The sequence below is a fragment of the Danio rerio genome, chromosome 8, assembly GCF_049306965.1.
Source record: "Danio rerio strain Tuebingen ecotype United States chromosome 8, GRCz12tu, whole genome shotgun sequence".
Lineage (NCBI taxonomy): Eukaryota > Metazoa > Chordata > Actinopteri > Cypriniformes > Danionidae > Danio > Danio rerio.
In genome coordinates, this window is record NC_133183.1 from 2,183,436 (window position 1) to 2,202,875 (window position 19,440).

Below are 19,440 nucleotides of genomic sequence, written 5' to 3' on the forward strand. Positions count from 1 at the left end.
CGCCCCTCTGTAACCGAACTCACACTCGCAGTGCGCGCCGCCGGGTTCACATCATCATCACACCTCCCGCCGAACTCAGAAGATCCGCGCGTTCCTTCACCGCGCGTTGTAGAATGACGGAGAACGACGCGCGCGTCCTGATCGCGGCTGTGTTTGTGTGTGTGTGAACAGACTTCAGCTCTCCACCTCAGTCTGAGACCCTGCCACTGTCGACAACTTCTCCAGACGGACACCTCGGACTCTCTGGATGCGCGCAAAAAGTGTTGAAATGCGCGTGATTTCTGATTGACGCCTGCTAGAATGCGCTGATATTTGTGTGTATGCTTTTGTCGTCTGCGCAGTGAACACAGTTATTGACCGTAGTGCGGAGCTTCACGCCGCTGACAGACGCAGCAGAGGAGCGGGCAGATCTCCACACTTCTCCCCGCGGTCTGGCATCAGCCGAACCCGCCGCAGATGTGAAGGAAAGTCGGCTGGAGGAACGGGAATATCCGCGAGTTTCCGAGCGCGCAAAGCGGAGAGATGCTGCAGGCGGAGATGATCGTGTTCGTGGGTGTGATTCTGTGGATGTGTGTATTTAGTCAGGAGCCCAGCTCAAAGGTGATGGCTGATCGATATGCTGTCTTCTGGAACCGAACCAACCCCAGGTGAGCTGATCGCTCCTTTTCTGTCTCTTGTATGTACATCCACCGCTGTTTGTGGGAACTGTACAGCCTGCGTTACGCAGGTAAAGTTGCTTTTATTTTCACACATTCGGACTTTCTCCTTAATAATAGGCTAGAATTTCACGAGTCAAACTTACTTGTGATTTCAGACCGAATATTCAAAGGTACAATACAATGAGCATGTTACAAGTTGTCAATAAATAAATGTGCGGATAGCCTAAAACCTTGACGCTTTTTACTTTTTATTTTAGGCTATACATTTGTATATATATACCTTGACGCTTTTTCCTTTTTATTTTAGGCTATGCATTTGCATACATACATACATACATACATACATATATATATATATATATATATATATATATATATATATATATATATATATATATATATATATATATATATATATACAAACGTAGGCTGTAAAATTCCCACAAACAGCGGTATATATATATATATATATATATATATATATATATATATATATATATATATATATATATATACCGCTATTTGTGGGAACTTTACAGCCTACGTGACGCTGTATTGAGGAAGAGTTGGTTTAATTCTCACACATTCGGACGTTCACCTTAATAATATAACATTCTTTGCATATTCTAAATAGTGAAATCATAGATTATCAAAGTACAACATTGATCACAGTCAATTTAATAGTGCTAATCTTGTTTTCAAGTCATACTTGCATGTGATTATTCAGACCGAATGTTCAAAGTACCATGGTAAACACTGTAAGGAGCATGTCACCAGTTGTCACTGAATGGATGTGCGGATATAAATCTAACTTTACCTCAATCGTGAAGCTTTCACTTTGTATTTTAGTTCTGGAGAGCTAAATAACACGGATGAAGGATTAAAGAGAAATTATGTCTGGTTAAAATAGCCGACGGGAATATTGAGCTGGTTATGATTAATAACGCGCAACTTTATCAGTGCCGCGCGCGTTGCTTATTTGCGATTTATTTAAATGATCAGCAACAAAGGTTTTCAATCCTATTTAATGTTGTACTAATGGGTGTATATTTGTAGTATAATGCACTGATGTATTATACACGTTGTTTATTATTTTAATAATCATCTATATACTGTCACGCCGGGTTATTTGCGAGTTTTGAGCCGCGGTCGCGTTTTTTTGTGGCCCGCTTGGCTACGGGTGCCGATCAGAGTTTATTTTCTGGAAGTTTACTTCTGTTATTTATTCTCATTCAAATGGGTCGAGCTGCAACCTGATGGATTTGGTGGTTCCTGAAGCATGCATTCCCCAGTACAATTGATAAATATTTACATTTGCATAAGAGAAAACCAATGCTTGACAAAAGTCTGTAATGAATCGGTCGCCTTTTCCGTCTCTAAATGATTTCATATGGCTTTAAAGCGTGCTTTCACTGGCAGTGAAATTCAGGGAAATTTAGATTGATATGAAGTATCATTAATGCTGTGCATTATTCAGAAATTAATGCGTGAATTAAAAGCAGGTGAAGCTGTGTGCTTGTGAACAGTGAAAGGGCCATATGAACACTGTAAAATGCAATTATTTTCTAAATATATTAATAAAAGTTTTACAATGCAATGCAATGAATGCTGTATAGTTTTTATATTTAATATATATATATATATATATATATATATATATATATATATATATATATATATATATATAAACAGATATACAAATGCGACACATTAAAGTGTCTCAAAAAGGACTTGAAGCAGTTTTCTATTTAGTTTTAAATAGGAAGAAATAAACTAAAATGAGCTATAGAATGTAATATCTAAATAAATCACTATTGATGTTTATAGTTTTATTATTTATTTAGTCTTATGCAGATATCTTATATCAAATGCATGCATGTTAACATTGATATGCACACATTTACACTTTATATTAATAGCAAACTTTCATTTTTTTATTTCAATGCATCTCCAGTTTTGGAGGAATGGTCTGCATATCATATGTGGGACGTGTTTGAATGAAGCAGACAGTTCTGAGAGCAGCCGCCAGTCTGAATAGATCTCTGCTGATTACAAGTTTTGTGGTCTGAATTTCTCCCCTAGTTTGAGCTCGCCGTTTATTTATGTGACACTTTGTTTAAACAGAAAAATGCAAAGTCAGGTTTCATCTTGTGTGTGTGTGTGTGAGACGCTGAAAAGAAGCCGCAAGTTCATAGCGTTTTTCAAGCCAGACGGTCATTGTGTTGCAAAGTTTGACTGCAGATACAGAAATATAAATGTTTCAGAATAAAAGTTTGAGTTGTTTTGGAGATATAACTGCAGTTCCCAGAAGCACAGATGGTGCACAGTGATTGACGTCAGGTTTGGGCCTTCAGAATGTAGCGGTCTTTCTAAATCTTGGGTGTTTTATAGTCTTGTTTTTGCTTGCGGAAAGCAGAAGAGATGTTAGGGCTGTGCGATATTGGAGAAATCTAAGATTGCGTTATTTTGTTTTGCTTGCAATCTGAATATAATTGCACCATATGATTTGAATAGCTCTATTTGGAAAGATTTCATTGATTTAGGTTGACTGGGGTGATCAAATATTTTGGGATGATAAAATATAAAAAACTGCAAGCATATACAGTATAAATATGACAGAGCAAAAATAAAAGCTGAATAAACATCGCTTTATGTGCAGAAATTGAATAATCAAATATAAAACACCATAGTCATTATTGTATAAATAATTAAAACTATTTTTTTAATAATCTCTGTTCATCTTTAATAAATAAGATAGTCCTGCAATGTGACTATTGTGAGTTGTTTATCTGTGGTTGTGTGTTTCATCCGATAGACAAGATAGGAAAAAGACATAATGCAGAACGATATGTGTGTATAGACACAGAGTGGAGTTTATTTAGTCTATTTGTACATTCTAAAAAGTGCTGGGCTGTTTTTTTTTAACTGAATGCTGAGTCAAAAAATGGACAAACACAACTCTTGGGTTAAAAAGTGTCATTTAAATTTTAAATTTAACTGTAAAAAATAACTTTGGGTTTTTCATATTTTGACGCAGCATTGGGTTACGGCAACCCTGTATTTTTTATAGTGCAAGTCTTATTGTCTTGTTTTTGCTTGCAGTCTAAAAAATGCTGGGATATTTCAACCTATTTCACCTATTTCAGACGAAACCAACTGCTGGGTTATTTTTTTTTTAATTAATAGGACCACATTTATCCCAATGTTTGGTTAGTCCACATTTTAACCAATTTGGATTCAGCACTTCTTAGAGTATGCGGAAAGCAGAAAGGATGTTGTGTGTTTAATTGGCAAACACAACTCTTGGGTTAAAAAGTGTAATTTAATTTTACTGAAAAAAGCAACAACATTGGGTTTTACATTCTGTGACCCTGCACTGGGTGACGGGAACCCTGGATTTTTTAGAGTGCAAGTCTTAGGTGTTTTTTTTTTGGTATTCTTTTATTGCACTCTAAAAAAATAAGGGTTATTTCAACCTAATTCTGGGTGTAATATGGATTAAACCATCTACTGGGTTAATATTTTGAATGAAATGTATAGGACTACATCAAACCCAATGTTTAGTTAGTCCATATTTTAGCCAATTTAGGTTTAAATAATCCAGCATTTCTTAGAGTGTGCGGAAAGCAGAAAGGATGCCGTGTGTTTCATCTGATTCATATTAGGATATCTGAAAAGACGTGCAGATACTGTAATGCAGAACGAAATGTGCATCAAGACTCAGAGTTTATTTAGTCTGTTTGTTCACTCTAAAACAATTCTGGGTTATTTTTTTAACCCAACGCTGGGTCAAATTATGAACTAAACTACTTTTGGTATAAAAAGTGCCATTTGAATTTAACTGTAAAAAACAACAACATTGGGTTTTTTACTTTATGACCCAGCATTGAGATACGGCAACCCAGCATTTTATAGAGTGCGAGTCTTGTGTGTTAGAGTGTCTTCTTTTTGTTTGCACTCAATTTCAACCAATTTCTCAGTGTAAAATGGACTAATCCACCCTCTGGGTTAATATTTTGAATTAAGTTAATTGGACCGAATGTAACCCAATGTTTAGTTAGACCATATTTTACCCAATTTGGGTTTAGCATTTCTTAGAGTGTGCAGAAAGGATGACGTGTGTTTCATTTGAGTCACATTAGGAAATCTGAAGAGACTTGCAGATACTATAATGAACAATATGTGCATATTAGACTCGAAGTGGAGTTTATTCAGTCTGTTTTATACTCTAAAAAATGCTGGGTTGCTGTTTAACCCAACGCTGGGTCAAATAATGGACGAATCCAACTGTTTTGTTTAAAAGTATAATTTAATTTTAGCTGAAAAAAGCAACAACATTGGGTTTTTCACTTTATGACCCAGCATTGAGATCCGGCAACCCAGAGTGTAGACGTTTAGAGTGTGAGTCTTGGCTGTTTTATTGTCTTATTTTTGCTTGCACTCAAAAACAAAATGCTGGGTTATTTCAACCTAATTCTGGGTGTAATACGGATTAAACCATCTACTGGGTTAAAATGTAGAATTAAATGAATAGGACTATATTTAACCCAACGTTTAGTTAGTCCATATTTTAGCCAATTTAGGTTTAAATAATCCAGCATTTCTTAGGTTGTGCGGAAGGCAGAGAGGATGCCCTGTGTTTCATCTGATTCATATTGGGAAATCTGAAAAGACAATATGTGCGTATTAGACTCAGAGTGGAGTTTATTTAGTCTATTTGTACACTATAAAACAGCTGGGTTGTTTTTTAACCCAACACTTGGTCAGTTAATGGACAAATACAACTCTTGGGATACAAAGTGTAACTTAAATTTAACTGTATAATGCCCCACATTGGGTTTTTCATTATTGACCCTGCATTAAGTTACGGCAACCCAGCATTTCTTACAGTGTAAGTCTTGTGTTTTTTATTGTCTTGTTTTTGCTTGCACTCAATTTCAACCCAATTCTGTGTGTAATACAGACTAAACCAACAGCTGGGTTAATATTTTGAATTAAAGAAATAGGACAAGATTTAACCCAATGTTTAGTTAGTCCATATTTAGCCAATTTGCGTTTAAATATCCCGCCATTTCATAGTGTGTGTGCGGAAAGCAGAAAGGATGCCGTGTGTTTCATCTGATTCATATTAGGAAATCTGAAAAGACGTGCAGATACTATAATGCAGAACGAAATGTGCATCAAGACTCAGAGTGGAATTTATTTAGTTTGTTTGTTCACTCTAAAACAATTCTGTTAAGTCATCTTAACATTGGGTTTTGAATATTTGACCCAGCATCGCGTTATGGTAGCCCAGCATTTTTTAGAGTGTAAGTCTTGGGTGTTATTGTCTTGTTTTCGCTTGCAGAAAGCAGAAAGGATGTTGTGTGTTTCATATTAGCAAATCTAAAAAGACATGCAGAAAAACATGCTGAAAAACAGAATAACAAAACAAACAAACAAAAAATTAACCCAACATTCAGGTTATATATATTTGACCTACCATTGGGTTGTTGTGACAATGTTTTATTAGAGTGTAATATGCAAAACGAGGTCCCACTTTATATTAAGTGTCCTTAACTACTATATCCTGGTATCAAAAAATAAATACAATGTTCTTAGTGTGTTCATTATGTATTTGAGAACACTTGTGGTGCTCTTGAGTTGGGATAGGGGTTGGGTTATGGACAGGTTTGATGGTGTGGGTAGGTGTAAGGGTGGGTCAAGGTGTAGGGAATGGTCAACAGTGTATTTACAAATGTCATTACAGAAGTTAATTACAGATGTAAATACATACAGGCATTTAATCAAGCATAAGTAAACAGTAAATACATGTATTTACACAATAAGTACATTGTTACAAACTATTAATTCCTGTGTAAGTACATATTAGTTAAGGCCACTTAATATAAAGTGGGACCCAAAACGATATGCGCATATCTAATTTATTATGCTCGTCTTTTTGTACACTATAAAAAAATGTTGGGTTGTTTTTTTAACTTAATGTTGGCTTAAAAAGTGCTGTTTACATTTATTTAATTAATGTATTGTAATGTATTGTAATGTATGTACAGATGAAGGCAGTGCTCTGTTGGTCGTCCGCTGGTCACTGCTTCACACCTCGGTTATGAGCATGATTGTTAATTGCTTAATTACTCACTTCACCTTTTGGACTCTGAACAGCCGTAATGAGTGTTTTCCATGCTTCATAAACCCTGCTAGCTAGACTTTCCCCTCTGACTTTGACACTTTAAAAATATGCTGGGTTGTTTTTTTTTTTACACAACGATGAATCAAATATCGACAAACACAACAGTTGGATTAAAAATTTTAGTTTAAATTAAAATTTCAAACAAAACAAAATTAACCCAACCATAGGTTTGTCTATATTTGACCTAGCATTGGGTTATTATAACAACCCAACTTTTTTTTGTATAATAATGCAGAAGAATATGCAGATATCTAGTTTATTTTGCGCGTCATTAAATACCTGCTAAAAATGCTGGGTTGTTTTTTTAGCCAACACTGTGACAAATATTTACAAACACAGTTGTTTTGTTAAAAAGTGCAGTTTAATTGGTATATATATATATATATATATAAATATATATATATATATATATATATATATATATATATATATATATATATATACCAATTAAACAACCAATTAAAAAAAAAATTAAATATATATATATATATATATATATATATGCAAAATAAATTCTAGTTGTATAATTATACTTTAAAAAATGCTGGGTTATTATATATATATATATATATATATATATATATATATATATATATATATATATATATATATATATATATATATATATATATATATATATATATATAAATAATCCACTATTTTTTTTGTAATTATACGACTAGAATTTATTTTGCATGTCATATGTACTCAAAAATTGGCAGCTGTTTTTTTTTAATGAATCACGTGTGCAGAGTTACTGAAGTTTGTCCTGCGCGCTTGTGGTTCTTTTTTAGTTACTTCTTTGGTTTGGTGCGTTAATCTGATCGTTACTATTATTCAATAGAAGGTAATGATTCGCACTCAATTGCTTCATACTGTTTTTATTTTTACTTTTTCTTACATTTTACGGGTGATAACAGACAAACAGACGTTTCGGCACAAAGCCTTCCTCAGTGTGTGACACATTCTCCAACTCCACCCTTTTATTCCATAGTCAATCACAATGTGCAATTAGTTAAACCGTCACTCTCATTTCATTATCAGTTAATCACACAATGACTTATAATCTTCACAGCAATGACAATAAACATTCTTCCCATTTCCGACCTCACTCCACAGAGATAAAGTGTAGCAACCACCATCACTAATCAGGTGTACATCAATACAAAAAAATTCTAACAGTTGACATTAAAAGTTTTCTACATTTAACAATGACCCAAAGATTAAAAATAACAAGTCTTACCTTCATCTCTACTCTTACAACCAATTATACAGGAGACATTTACCTGCATATTCAAAAACAATTTGCGAAACATACGAAAAAACTTACATTTAAAAACCATTAAATGTAAGAAAAAGTAAAAATAAAAACAGTATGAAGCAATTGAGTGCGAATCATTACCTTCTTTTGAATAATAGCTGTTTTTTTAACCCAACACTGGGTCAAATATAGAGAAACATTACTCTTCCAATTTTGCTTTGTTTTGTTTTGTAAATTTAAACTGCACCCAGCATATTTTAGAATGCTGTTAACCCAACTGTTTATGATAAAAAGTGTAGTTTAAATTTGATTGTAAAATGTATATTTGACCCAGCTTTGGGTAATTATAACAACCCAGCATTTTTTAGAGTGTAATAATGCAACTGTAATTTATTTTGCGCTGCATTTAGTACACTCTAAAAATGTTGGGTTATGACATTGACATGATGCATTATGGGTTATTATTACAACCCAGCATTTTTAAGAGTTTAATAATGCAACTGTAATTTATTTTTGCACTGCATTTAGTACACTCTAAAAATGTTGGGTTATGACATTGACATGATGCATTATGGGTTATTATTACAACCCAGCATTTTTAGAGTGTAATAATGCAACTGTAATTTATTTTTACACTGCATTTAGTACTCTCTAAAAATGATGGGTTATCTCATTATGACACAACCCATTATGGGTTATTATTATAACCCAACATTTTTAGAATGTAATAATGCAACTGTAATTTAATTTTGCACTGCATTTAGTACACTCTAAAAATGTTGGGTTATGACATTGACATGATGCATTATGGGTTATTATTACAACCCAACAATTTTTAGAATGTAATAATGTGACTTATTTATTTCGCATTTCATTTAGTACACACACACACACAAAAAAAGCTGTGTTGTTTTTTAACCCAACAATGGGTCAAATATAGACAAATATTACTCTTGGGTTCCAATTTTGTTTTGTTTGTTTCCAATAAATTTAAACTGCACCCAGCATATTTTAGAGTGTACTAAATTTGTTCATATAATAATTTAGCACTTTTACGTGTTTTTTTAACCCAACCCTGCGCCAAATATAGACAAACAGAACTCTTGGGTTAACAATTAAATTTAAATTGATAATAGTAATTACAGATGCTCCAAATATTTTTTGTCTATGTTTGACTCGGTGTTGATTTAAAATAACCCAGCATTATCTTTATATAGTGCATGGTTTTCCCAGAGTTTCCTCATGGCTCTGTCCTCCTGAAGGTCTCTGTTCTGTCGGCTGTCACTGCTTCACACCTCTGTTATGAGCAGGAATTGTTAATTGCTTAATTACTCACTGCACCTTTTTCACACCGAACAGCCGTAATGAGCGTTTCCCATGCTTCAGACACCCCGCTAGCCAGATTTCCCTCTGACTTCCGTCCCCTTTCGCTGGGACTCTCTTTATTTCTCAGTGCCATGCTGAGCAGAGAAAATGAAGGAGCACAATTAGATATTTCAGGAGCTTGTTCCCGGGCGAGGGGTCACGCGGCCTCCAGACGGAAACCCCACATACATTCGGCTGTAACTCGATAGCGTTGGGCTGCTGGTGAAAATGTTCCATGATGAAGCGCCCAGAAATGTGTTAGCGCTCGTCTTAAACATGTAGGACAAATTACTGATAAATGTCCTTGAAAAGGGACCAAAACATGGATGCAATTAATATACATGTTAAAGAAGTCGGAATTATTCGCCCTCCTGTGAAATATTTATTCTTTTGCATATATTTCCAAAATGATGTTCATCAGATTCAGGAATTTTTCACAGTATTCCCTATAATATTTTATCTTCTGCAGAAAGTCTTATTTGTTTTATTTCGGCTGGAATAACAGCAGTTTTTAATTGTTTTGATCACATTTTAAGGTCAATATTATTAGCCCCCTTAAGCAATATTTGTTTTGGATTGTCTACAGAACAAACCACTGTTGCAAACAATTTATTTGTGTTGGATTTAAACAAACAAATTAAGTTTAATAATGTTCAACTTAATTTGTTTGTTTAAATTCAGCCCAAATAAATTGTTTACAACCTCTCATCGTAAAAAAATTGAGTAAATCCAAGGAATCATCTTTGAATCATTTTCTTCAGTGTACAATGACTTGCCTAATTAGCCTAACTTTACCCTAATTAACCTCGTGAAGCCTTTAAATGTCACTTTAAGCTAAATATTAGTGTCCTGAAGAATAACTAATAACGTTTTTATTACTAGTTGGCTTAAATGTGTGAGTTAAATCAGAGTAAACCATTATTTTTTTCACTTTTTAACATTTAATTAGTTTTAGTTAGCATAACAATATGTTGTCATGACTTACTGAACATACCTTTTTTACAGTCTATATATGATCATACCTGCCAACATTTGTAGGGGGTAGCTGTGGTGTTTCTGTTATTAGAAACTGTTCAATGGGTTTCAGGCGCCGATCAGATACTATACTAAAGTTGATGACCAAAAACCATCGCAAAGTAAAGAATTAGGAGAAGCACACATACTAAACACACTCACACACAACAAAATACACAACAATTGTGTCAAATATTTAACAAAAACAACATGAAAAAGTGATTTATTTAGGAGAAATGTTCATATTATCCTTCTATCTTGATAAATGTAGCATAAATAAATGATAAAATATTATATAAAACTAAATTATTCAATAAAAATAAAAGTATATCCTATAAAAATTATAAATATACTGTATATATATAACCCTAATACAGAATGTATACTTTTTTTCTGTAAAAACCATCACAGAGGCAAGAATGAGGAGAAACACAGACACTAAACACTGTAAAAACACACAGCAGAAACACACACACACACACACACACACACACACACACACACACACACACACACACACATCTGGGGTGTCTTTTTTACAGACTCTACCAAAAAAGATGTAAAGTGGGGGGGGTGGAATTACCAGAGTTTTCCGGAAGAAATAACAAAACACGAGGGTGGCGGGAGATTGGTTGAAATACGGACATACGGGAGTGTTGGCAGGCATGTATATTATATTAGTTTTAACTGCATAATACTGCCAGTAATTCATGGTATTATGACACTTATAAAAATTCTATAGACTGAATATTTATAATAAATAAATAGACTAAAAATGCTGGGTTGATTCAACACAACGTTGGGCCAATATATGAACAAACACAACCATTGAGTTAATAGTTTAAATTTTATTGAAACTATGCATAACCCATTACGGCTTATTATAATAATAACCCAGCATTTATTAGAGTGTAATTATACGACTTTATTTTATTTTGCATGTCATTTAGTACACTCAAAAAAATGCTGGGTGGTTTTTTTAAACCCAATTCTGGGTCAAATATTGACAAACACAACCTTTGGGTTAAAAGTGTAGTTTAAATGTTGTTGAAAATATCAACACAATGTTGGGTTTGTCCATATTTTACACAACCTTGGGTTATGAAATCTCAACAGCATTGTCTTGAGTGGCAGCTGGGTTAAAGAAAGTTATTTAAAGACATACAAAAAAAATACCTGAGCCGTTCAGTTTGTCCGATCTTGAGTTGAAAATGCTCAGCATTACCTATTAATTTATTTTTTCATTTTAAAAAGTATATGTGTCCATATCTGAACTGAAATTTGGTTAAAACAATCCAGCATTTATTTGTTCAAGTGTACTATAATGCAGAATAATATACAGAATTTATATCTATATATAATTTATTATTTATATATTTTGTTTTACTCAGCAGATCAAAATCAAATCACTTTTATTGTCACATCATCAGCAGCACGTGTGCTATGATGAGTGAAAAGCTTAGAACTCACTGCTGAACTCACAAAGATGCTCTTCCAGCTGCAACCCAGTACTGGGAAACACCCATACACACTCATTCACACACATTCTTACACTATGGCTAATTTAGTTTCTCCAATTCACCTATAGCGCATGTGTTAATGTACATATTAATTCATTCATTCATTCATTCATTGATTCTTATACTTTTTAAGGATTTATTAAAGCTGTATTTCCCTCCAAAATTAAGTTTAGTTTTTTCCTATTTCTGCAGTACATTAGTTTATCTCAGATTGGTGTAGTTTACATTGTATTAAACCGCATTTCTGACCTCCGCAAAAGCTCCGTTCACTGATCTCTCCACATCTATAAACCCGTCCGTCCTTGTGTGCGTTTTATGTGCATTTTACACCTCCTCATCTGACGTCTGCGGGAGATTAGAACAGCGCAGGAATACATCATCCACTTGAGTGCAGAAATGTAAAACACAGCGCGTTTTTCATGCATGTGGTTTTTGGGAGGCATATATGCGGCAGGCGAAAACAGAGCCTCTTATTCTTCAGTCTTAAACAGATCCTGCTGCAGTCCAGACTGACTTGACTAGTTTTGACACTGCCTATTTTCCTCTTTTAGCCTTGTAAAACGTCTCTGATGGTATGTAAAGCGCGCCGTGCCTTTACGCTGTCCAAACTTATTCTCAGAGGAGAGCAGAGACGCTTTGTGAGTTCAGCAGGTCCACCAGAAACCTGCGCTTTGGGATTGTTCTGATTATTATTATTATTATGAATTTAAAGACTAGACTAGGATTATAGTAAAACAGCATCACCATTAGCTTGATGCAGCTGATCATTATGTGCTTAAAAAGGCAGGAGGACTCTACTGTTGTGCAATGTATGTACAGAGTATATACAGTACACAGGGCTCAGCATAAATGAGTACACCCTGTTTTGGAAATTGATATTTTCTACACAGTTCTCATTGTGATTGTAGACGATGTATTTTGGTGTATTTAAAGATAACAGCTTAATTAAAATAGTTACATTCATTAAAATAAGAATTTGGTCAACTTTAGGAATAGAGTGATTTTTTTTTATGTTTTCCTTGATTTTACTTGTTTACTAACATTTGATTTCATATTATATCCCTCTACGTATTAATTTGGGTGCATGATTTATTTTTGAACTGTGATCTTAAGTTTTTTTTTTAACCATATTATAATATACTGTCAAACTTGACATTTTACGTAATATAAATATGTTAAGAGAATCTCTTGTGGAGATTGTATAGTTGCTATGGTAACACAACAAGTACAGCATTTAATATGTTGTGTTGATTATACTGTTGCCATGGTAACAACTACAGTAATTAATCTGTTGTGGTAATTCCACAGTTGCTATGGTAACGCAACACGATTAGTAATTAATCTGTTGTGGTGATTCCACAGTTGCTATGGTGACAACAACTAGTAATTAATCTGTTGCGGTGATTCTACAGTTGCTATGGTAACACAACAACTACAGTAACAACTCTGTTGTGGTAATTCTAGAGTTGCTATGGTAACACAACACACACAATACTTAATTGGTTGAGGTAATTCCACAGTTGCCATGGTAACGCAACAACTACAGTAATTAATCTGTTGTGGTGAATGTACAGTTGCTTGGTAATACAACACATACAATACTTAATTGGTTGTGGTGATTCTACAGCTATGGTAACACAACAGCTACAGCAATTAATCTGTTGTGGTGATTTCACAATTGCTATGGAAACACAACAATTACAGTAATGAATCTTTTTGCAGGTATTCTACAGTTGCTATGGAAACACAATAACTACAGTAATTAATTGGTTGTGGTAAATCTACTGTTGCTATGGTAACACAGCACCAGTAGTAATATGAACATATGTTTTTGATTTGTCCTCCAACAATAAAGTTTGGAAAAAGTCTTTTTTTTTTTTTACATTTTTATTAGTTTGAAGTGATATACTGTGTTGGTGTCCTAAATTATGGTACAAAAACCTGATAGTGTAATATATAATGTATGTATACAATAATAAATATTATTTCACAAACATGATATTTCGAATAACTAAATTGTCAATGAGTCATTCTTTTCAACGCTGTTGGCGAAATATTAAAAAATAATAATTAACCTAATTTATACTAATTTGTATAACAAGCTATGAGTTTTTCAGCAAGTTGTCATGATTCTGGAACTACACTCAGAGAAAGACTTTTGCTGCTTGTTCAAGCTACTTATTTAAAATGAGCTGAAATGTTCAAAACATGAATTTGTAAAAGCAATTAACGATGAACTTAATCGACTTGTGTTGGGCCAACAAATAAACAAATAAAAAGGGAAATATTAGAAAAAGAATGAGCATTTCTTTATAGCATGATATAAGTAGGATTGTGTTGTGGATTGGGCAGTGATTGTGGATTAGATTGAGACGCAGGCGCTCTTTTCTTTTCGTCTTTTCGTGTTTTGTTCAACATCCAGCATCAGATTCTCCTGCATTATTAGATCAGTTTAGTGCTTTATTGAGTTCTGTTTTAATCTGCAGCCGCATGTTCCTCTTTTAGGATGTGAAAATATGATTTGTTCTGCAATATCAATGATGTTTAGGGGCTTTTGCAAAAGCTTTAGTAAGCATTTGCATTTTATTTTCTGTAAATTATTGAGATATTATTATTTTTGTTTTTGTTTTGTGAGTTTGGCACACCCATAATGCATATTATAAATGAACATTTAAAGCTTGCAAGTAGGAGTTAAAGTAAATGCACAACATTTAAAGTAAGTGCACCTGGCAGGAGTCTGATCAGGAGTCAGTATCAGAAGTGTGTGTGTTATTTGCAGTCAGTGTTGGTGTAAATGCAGTGTGTCGCCGGTTGGGCTGGAGCTTCGGTCATGCCTGCTTCATCCGTGTCTTTCCACATTCACACCTCCGTTTCAGGCTAATAAATCCGTCTGCAGCTGCGGGCCAGAGTTTACTGCCGCTCTCAGACAGGTAACGTGCCGGAAGATTTCAGATGAGTAGAAAAATATACTGTACTGCGTAAACTGAGGATGCATGTGCTGCTCCTGAAGAACTGACAACTGAGTTTGCATTGCTCTTAATGGGCATCACTGTTTACTCTAAAAAAAATAAATAAATGTAGATAAATGAGTGAATATAAAAATATATAAATATATCAAGTTAAATGAAATATAAATAACTAAATACTATATATAATTATTTAACAATATAAAATAAAAAAAATATATAAATATTTGATATGCATATAAAAATGTCAAATAAATAATTAGATACATTTACAACTAATTTAAATAATATGGATATTTTACATGTAGCAGATATAAAAATTATGTAAATTAACAAATCATATGCGTAAATACATATTTTAGCAAAAATATAATAAGATAAAATATAACGGTATAGAAATAATTAATTAATTAATATAAATTAAATAAATATTTATCATACATACAAAAATATACTATTAATTATAGGATACGTGTAAATAAATACATTTAAATAATAAATGTATTTATTTATTTATTTAAATAATATAAACATTATAAATATTTTATATATAAGAAATATGAAATGAATGTAAATAAACTTAAACAAATAAATCATATAACTAAATAAATATTTTACATAAAATATAACTGTGTAATAAATTAATACATTATATAAATATTTGATATGCATAAAAATATGAAATAAATTTAATAAATGTAAATAATTTAAATAAATAGTATAAATATTTTATACATAACATTTAAATAAATAAATAATATGTATAAAATATAATAAATATAACATATAGTTATTTAATTAAATAAAATAAATATTATGTAAAAATACTATATATATATATATATATATATATATATATATATATATATATATATATATATATATATATATATATAGTATTTTTACATAATATTTATTTTATATATATATATATATATATATATATATATATATATATATATATATATAATACTATAATACACACACACACACACAAATATAAAAAATAAGTATACAAATATAAATAAATAATATCATATAATAGTGTTATTCATAATAAATAAATAAGTAAATATAAATAAATTAAATAGATAGTTTAATTAAAATATATATTTTATTATATAATTACATAAAGTCTTACACATAAAATATAACGAACAGAAATAAGTACATTTAAGCAAATAAATGATATAAATACAAATAAATAAATATATATATATAGTATATATATATATATATATGTATATATATATATATATATGTATATATATATATATATATATATATATATATATATATATATATATATATATATATATAATGAATAAATATTAGCATTGAGTGGTGTAAATATCCCAGTCGGGTCAGTCTCAGTGCTGGTCACGGTTCTGAAAGGCCACTATTGTCTGTCTGCTCCTGAAAGTCTGCATGTATTGAGAAAGGATTGTGAATTCTGTAAAAAATGCACAGCCGTCCTCCAACAATGCAGGTGACAGTGGGGCTCCGGGGTCTGTGACGGGCCCTAAAGCCCACAGGATTAACCCCAAACTCTGCTTTGTCCCACAGGCTTCAGGCTTGAGGATTTCTGCTCTTTCACTGGGGTTTTGTTGCAGTGAGATTTAGTATCAGACCTCACTACCGATGCCATTTCTGCAGACGCACATAAAAAAACCACAGAACACATTCATTTAAATAAATTATAGAAATAAATAAATATAAATGTATACAAATATAAAACAAAATGAATAAATTATATAAATAATTAAATAAATAGTACATATAAATATATAACAATGTATATATAAATAGATTATATTTATAAATTATATAAATATTTTATATTTTCACCCAGATGTCACTGCCGCTGCTGGGAGAATTTCTGCAAATGCACAATAAAACAGAGAAATTATGTTTGCCTTTCCTTTTCTAAAACACTGAGATTGTCCTGTGTGAAGAGCAGAATTTATTTATTTAATTATTTATTTATCTATTTATTTATTTATTTATTTATTTATTTATTTATTTATTTATTTTTAATTAATTATTTTTTATTTATATATTTGTTATTTATTTATTTATTTATTTATTTATTTATTTATTTGTTACTTATATATTTATTTATTTTAAGTTTTCCACATCTCAAGGACGCTTCATCTGGAGGAAAATTAATTTTGTTTCATTTATTTTAAATATTTTTTAGAAAATGCATTTATATTTTGTATTTTTTATAAAAGATGTGCTTTTATATCATATGTTTTTTTTTTGGCTTTTGTCTTTTTTTGGCGTTTTGTTGTATTCAGATTCAGTATCAGACCTCACTGCTGCTGCCATATTCTGCATTCATAAAAAAACAGCAGGGTTTACTTTTCTTTTACTAAAACATTAACAGATTTTATTCAGTTATTTTTTTATTAACACTTCATCTGGAGGAAAATAAATTTTGCAGACAGATAGAAACAATTCAAAGTGTTCAGAAAAGTTTTTCGGGAAAAGATCTGAAGATTTTTCTTTTCTGAAGAAATCTGCGGAAATGCTCTCAATTATTTTTGTAGACAAATAGAACTTCTGGATTATTCTTTCACATTATAACATTATATATATATATATATATATATATATATATATATATATATATATATATATATATATATATATATATATATATATATATATATTATGTTTTGTTTATTTTTATGTATTTGCTTAATATTTATACATTTATTTATCAGAATAAATTAGTTTTTCTGTATCTAAAGATTTTTTTTAATTGAAATTATTTTTGCAGAAAAATATAAATTCTGGATTTTTTTTCTTATGATATATATATTTTTAAATATGATTTATTTTCGCCTAATTATACATGTTATTAATTAATGTATTATTTGTTTTTCAAGCTCTAAAGACTTCAAAACTCTGACATTTGCCAAATTCTTTGCCACATTTCTATTATTTATTTATAATTTTTTTAAATATGATATTTAGTTTCATATAATAGTTTGAGGGGCGGCAAGGTGGCTCAGTGGTTAGCACTGTGGCCACACAGCAAGAAGGTTGCTGGTTCGAGTCTCAACTGGGTCAGTTGGCATTTCTGTGTGGAGTTTGCATGTTCTCCCCGTGTTGGCGTGGGTTTCCACCGGGTGCTCCGAGCATCTGGAATAGCTAGCGTTTCATTCCGCTATATTTTTACCTGTGTTTGAAACTTTGTAGTGCGCGCGCGTGTGTGTGTGTGTGTGTGTGTGTGTGTGTTTCTGCTGTGTGTTTTTACAGTGTTTAGTGTCTATGTTTCTCCTCATTCTTGCCTCTGTGATGGTTTTTGCAGAAAAAAAGTATACATTCTGGATTAAGGTTATATATATACAGTATATTTATAATTTTTATAAGGATATAATTTTATTTTTATTGAATAATTTAGTTTTATATAATATTTTATCATTTATTTATGCTACATTTATCAAGATAGAAGGATAATATGAACATTTCTCCTAAATAAATCACTTTTTCATGTTGTTTTTGTTATATATTTGACACAATTGTTGTGTATTTTGTTGTGTGTGAGTGTGTTTAGTGTGTGTGCTTCTCCTAATTCTTTACTTTGCAATGTTTTTTGCAGAAAATATAAAAATATACTAATATAATATCAATATAAAAGAAATATGTGGATATTTGTCCTTTAGAAATCACATTTATGTTGTTTTTGTTACATTTTTGGACACGTTTGACACATTTTAGTGTGTTTAGTGTGTTTAGTGTGTTTAGTGTGTATAGTGTGTGTATAGTGTGTGTGTGTGTGTGTGTGTGTGTGTGTGTGTGTGTGTGTGTGTGTGTGTGTGTGTGTGTGTGTGTGTGTGTGTGTGTGTGTGTGTCCCTCATTCCTGACTGTGTGACGGGTTTAAGAAGCCATCAGCTCATTGTCTCCTGACACAAAAGTCTTTCCTCTTTAATCCTCCACAGGAACAGTTTGGTCATTCATATTAATCAGTGTTAATGAGATAAATCAGATTTAAGAGGAACCCTGGAGTGGCTTTAGAGTCTGCAGAAATGCTTTAGCCACAAATATCAGCTTCTTTTACCTTTACTCCAGCTTTACTCATCCACAAAACACGGTTTACTTTGTGTTTGTTACAGAGAGACCTACAAAAAGACCTGTAGAAAGATCTGTTTTCTTTTAAACTGTAAAAAAAAAAATAATAATAATTTAATTTAATTTATTTTATTTCATTTGATTAAACAATATTAATAAACATATTTTTATTTTCTTTCATTTTGTTAAACAGTATTATTTGTTGTATTATTAAACATATTTTTATTTTATTTTATTTAAACAATATTATTAAACATATTTTTATTTTATTTTATTAAACATATGTTTATTTCATTTTATTTTATTAAACAGTATTATTAAACGTTTTTCTTTTATTAAACAGAATTATTATACAGAATTTTATTTTATTTTATTAAACAGTAT

General features: G+C 31.5%; 1 protein-coding gene across 1 annotated transcript in view; it reads left to right on the forward strand.

Moving 5' to 3' along the window:
- Positions 1-347: 347 nt before the first annotated feature.
- The window catches only part of efna5b (ephrin-A5b), a gene marked incomplete at its 5' end in the record, with an annotated part of 201,572 nt that continues 182,479 nt past the window's right edge, over positions 348-19,440 (forward strand). Inside the window, 1 exon segment of the mRNA NM_131026.2 lies at positions 348-647. Coding sequence (NP_571101.1) covers positions 523-647 — 125 coding nt within the window.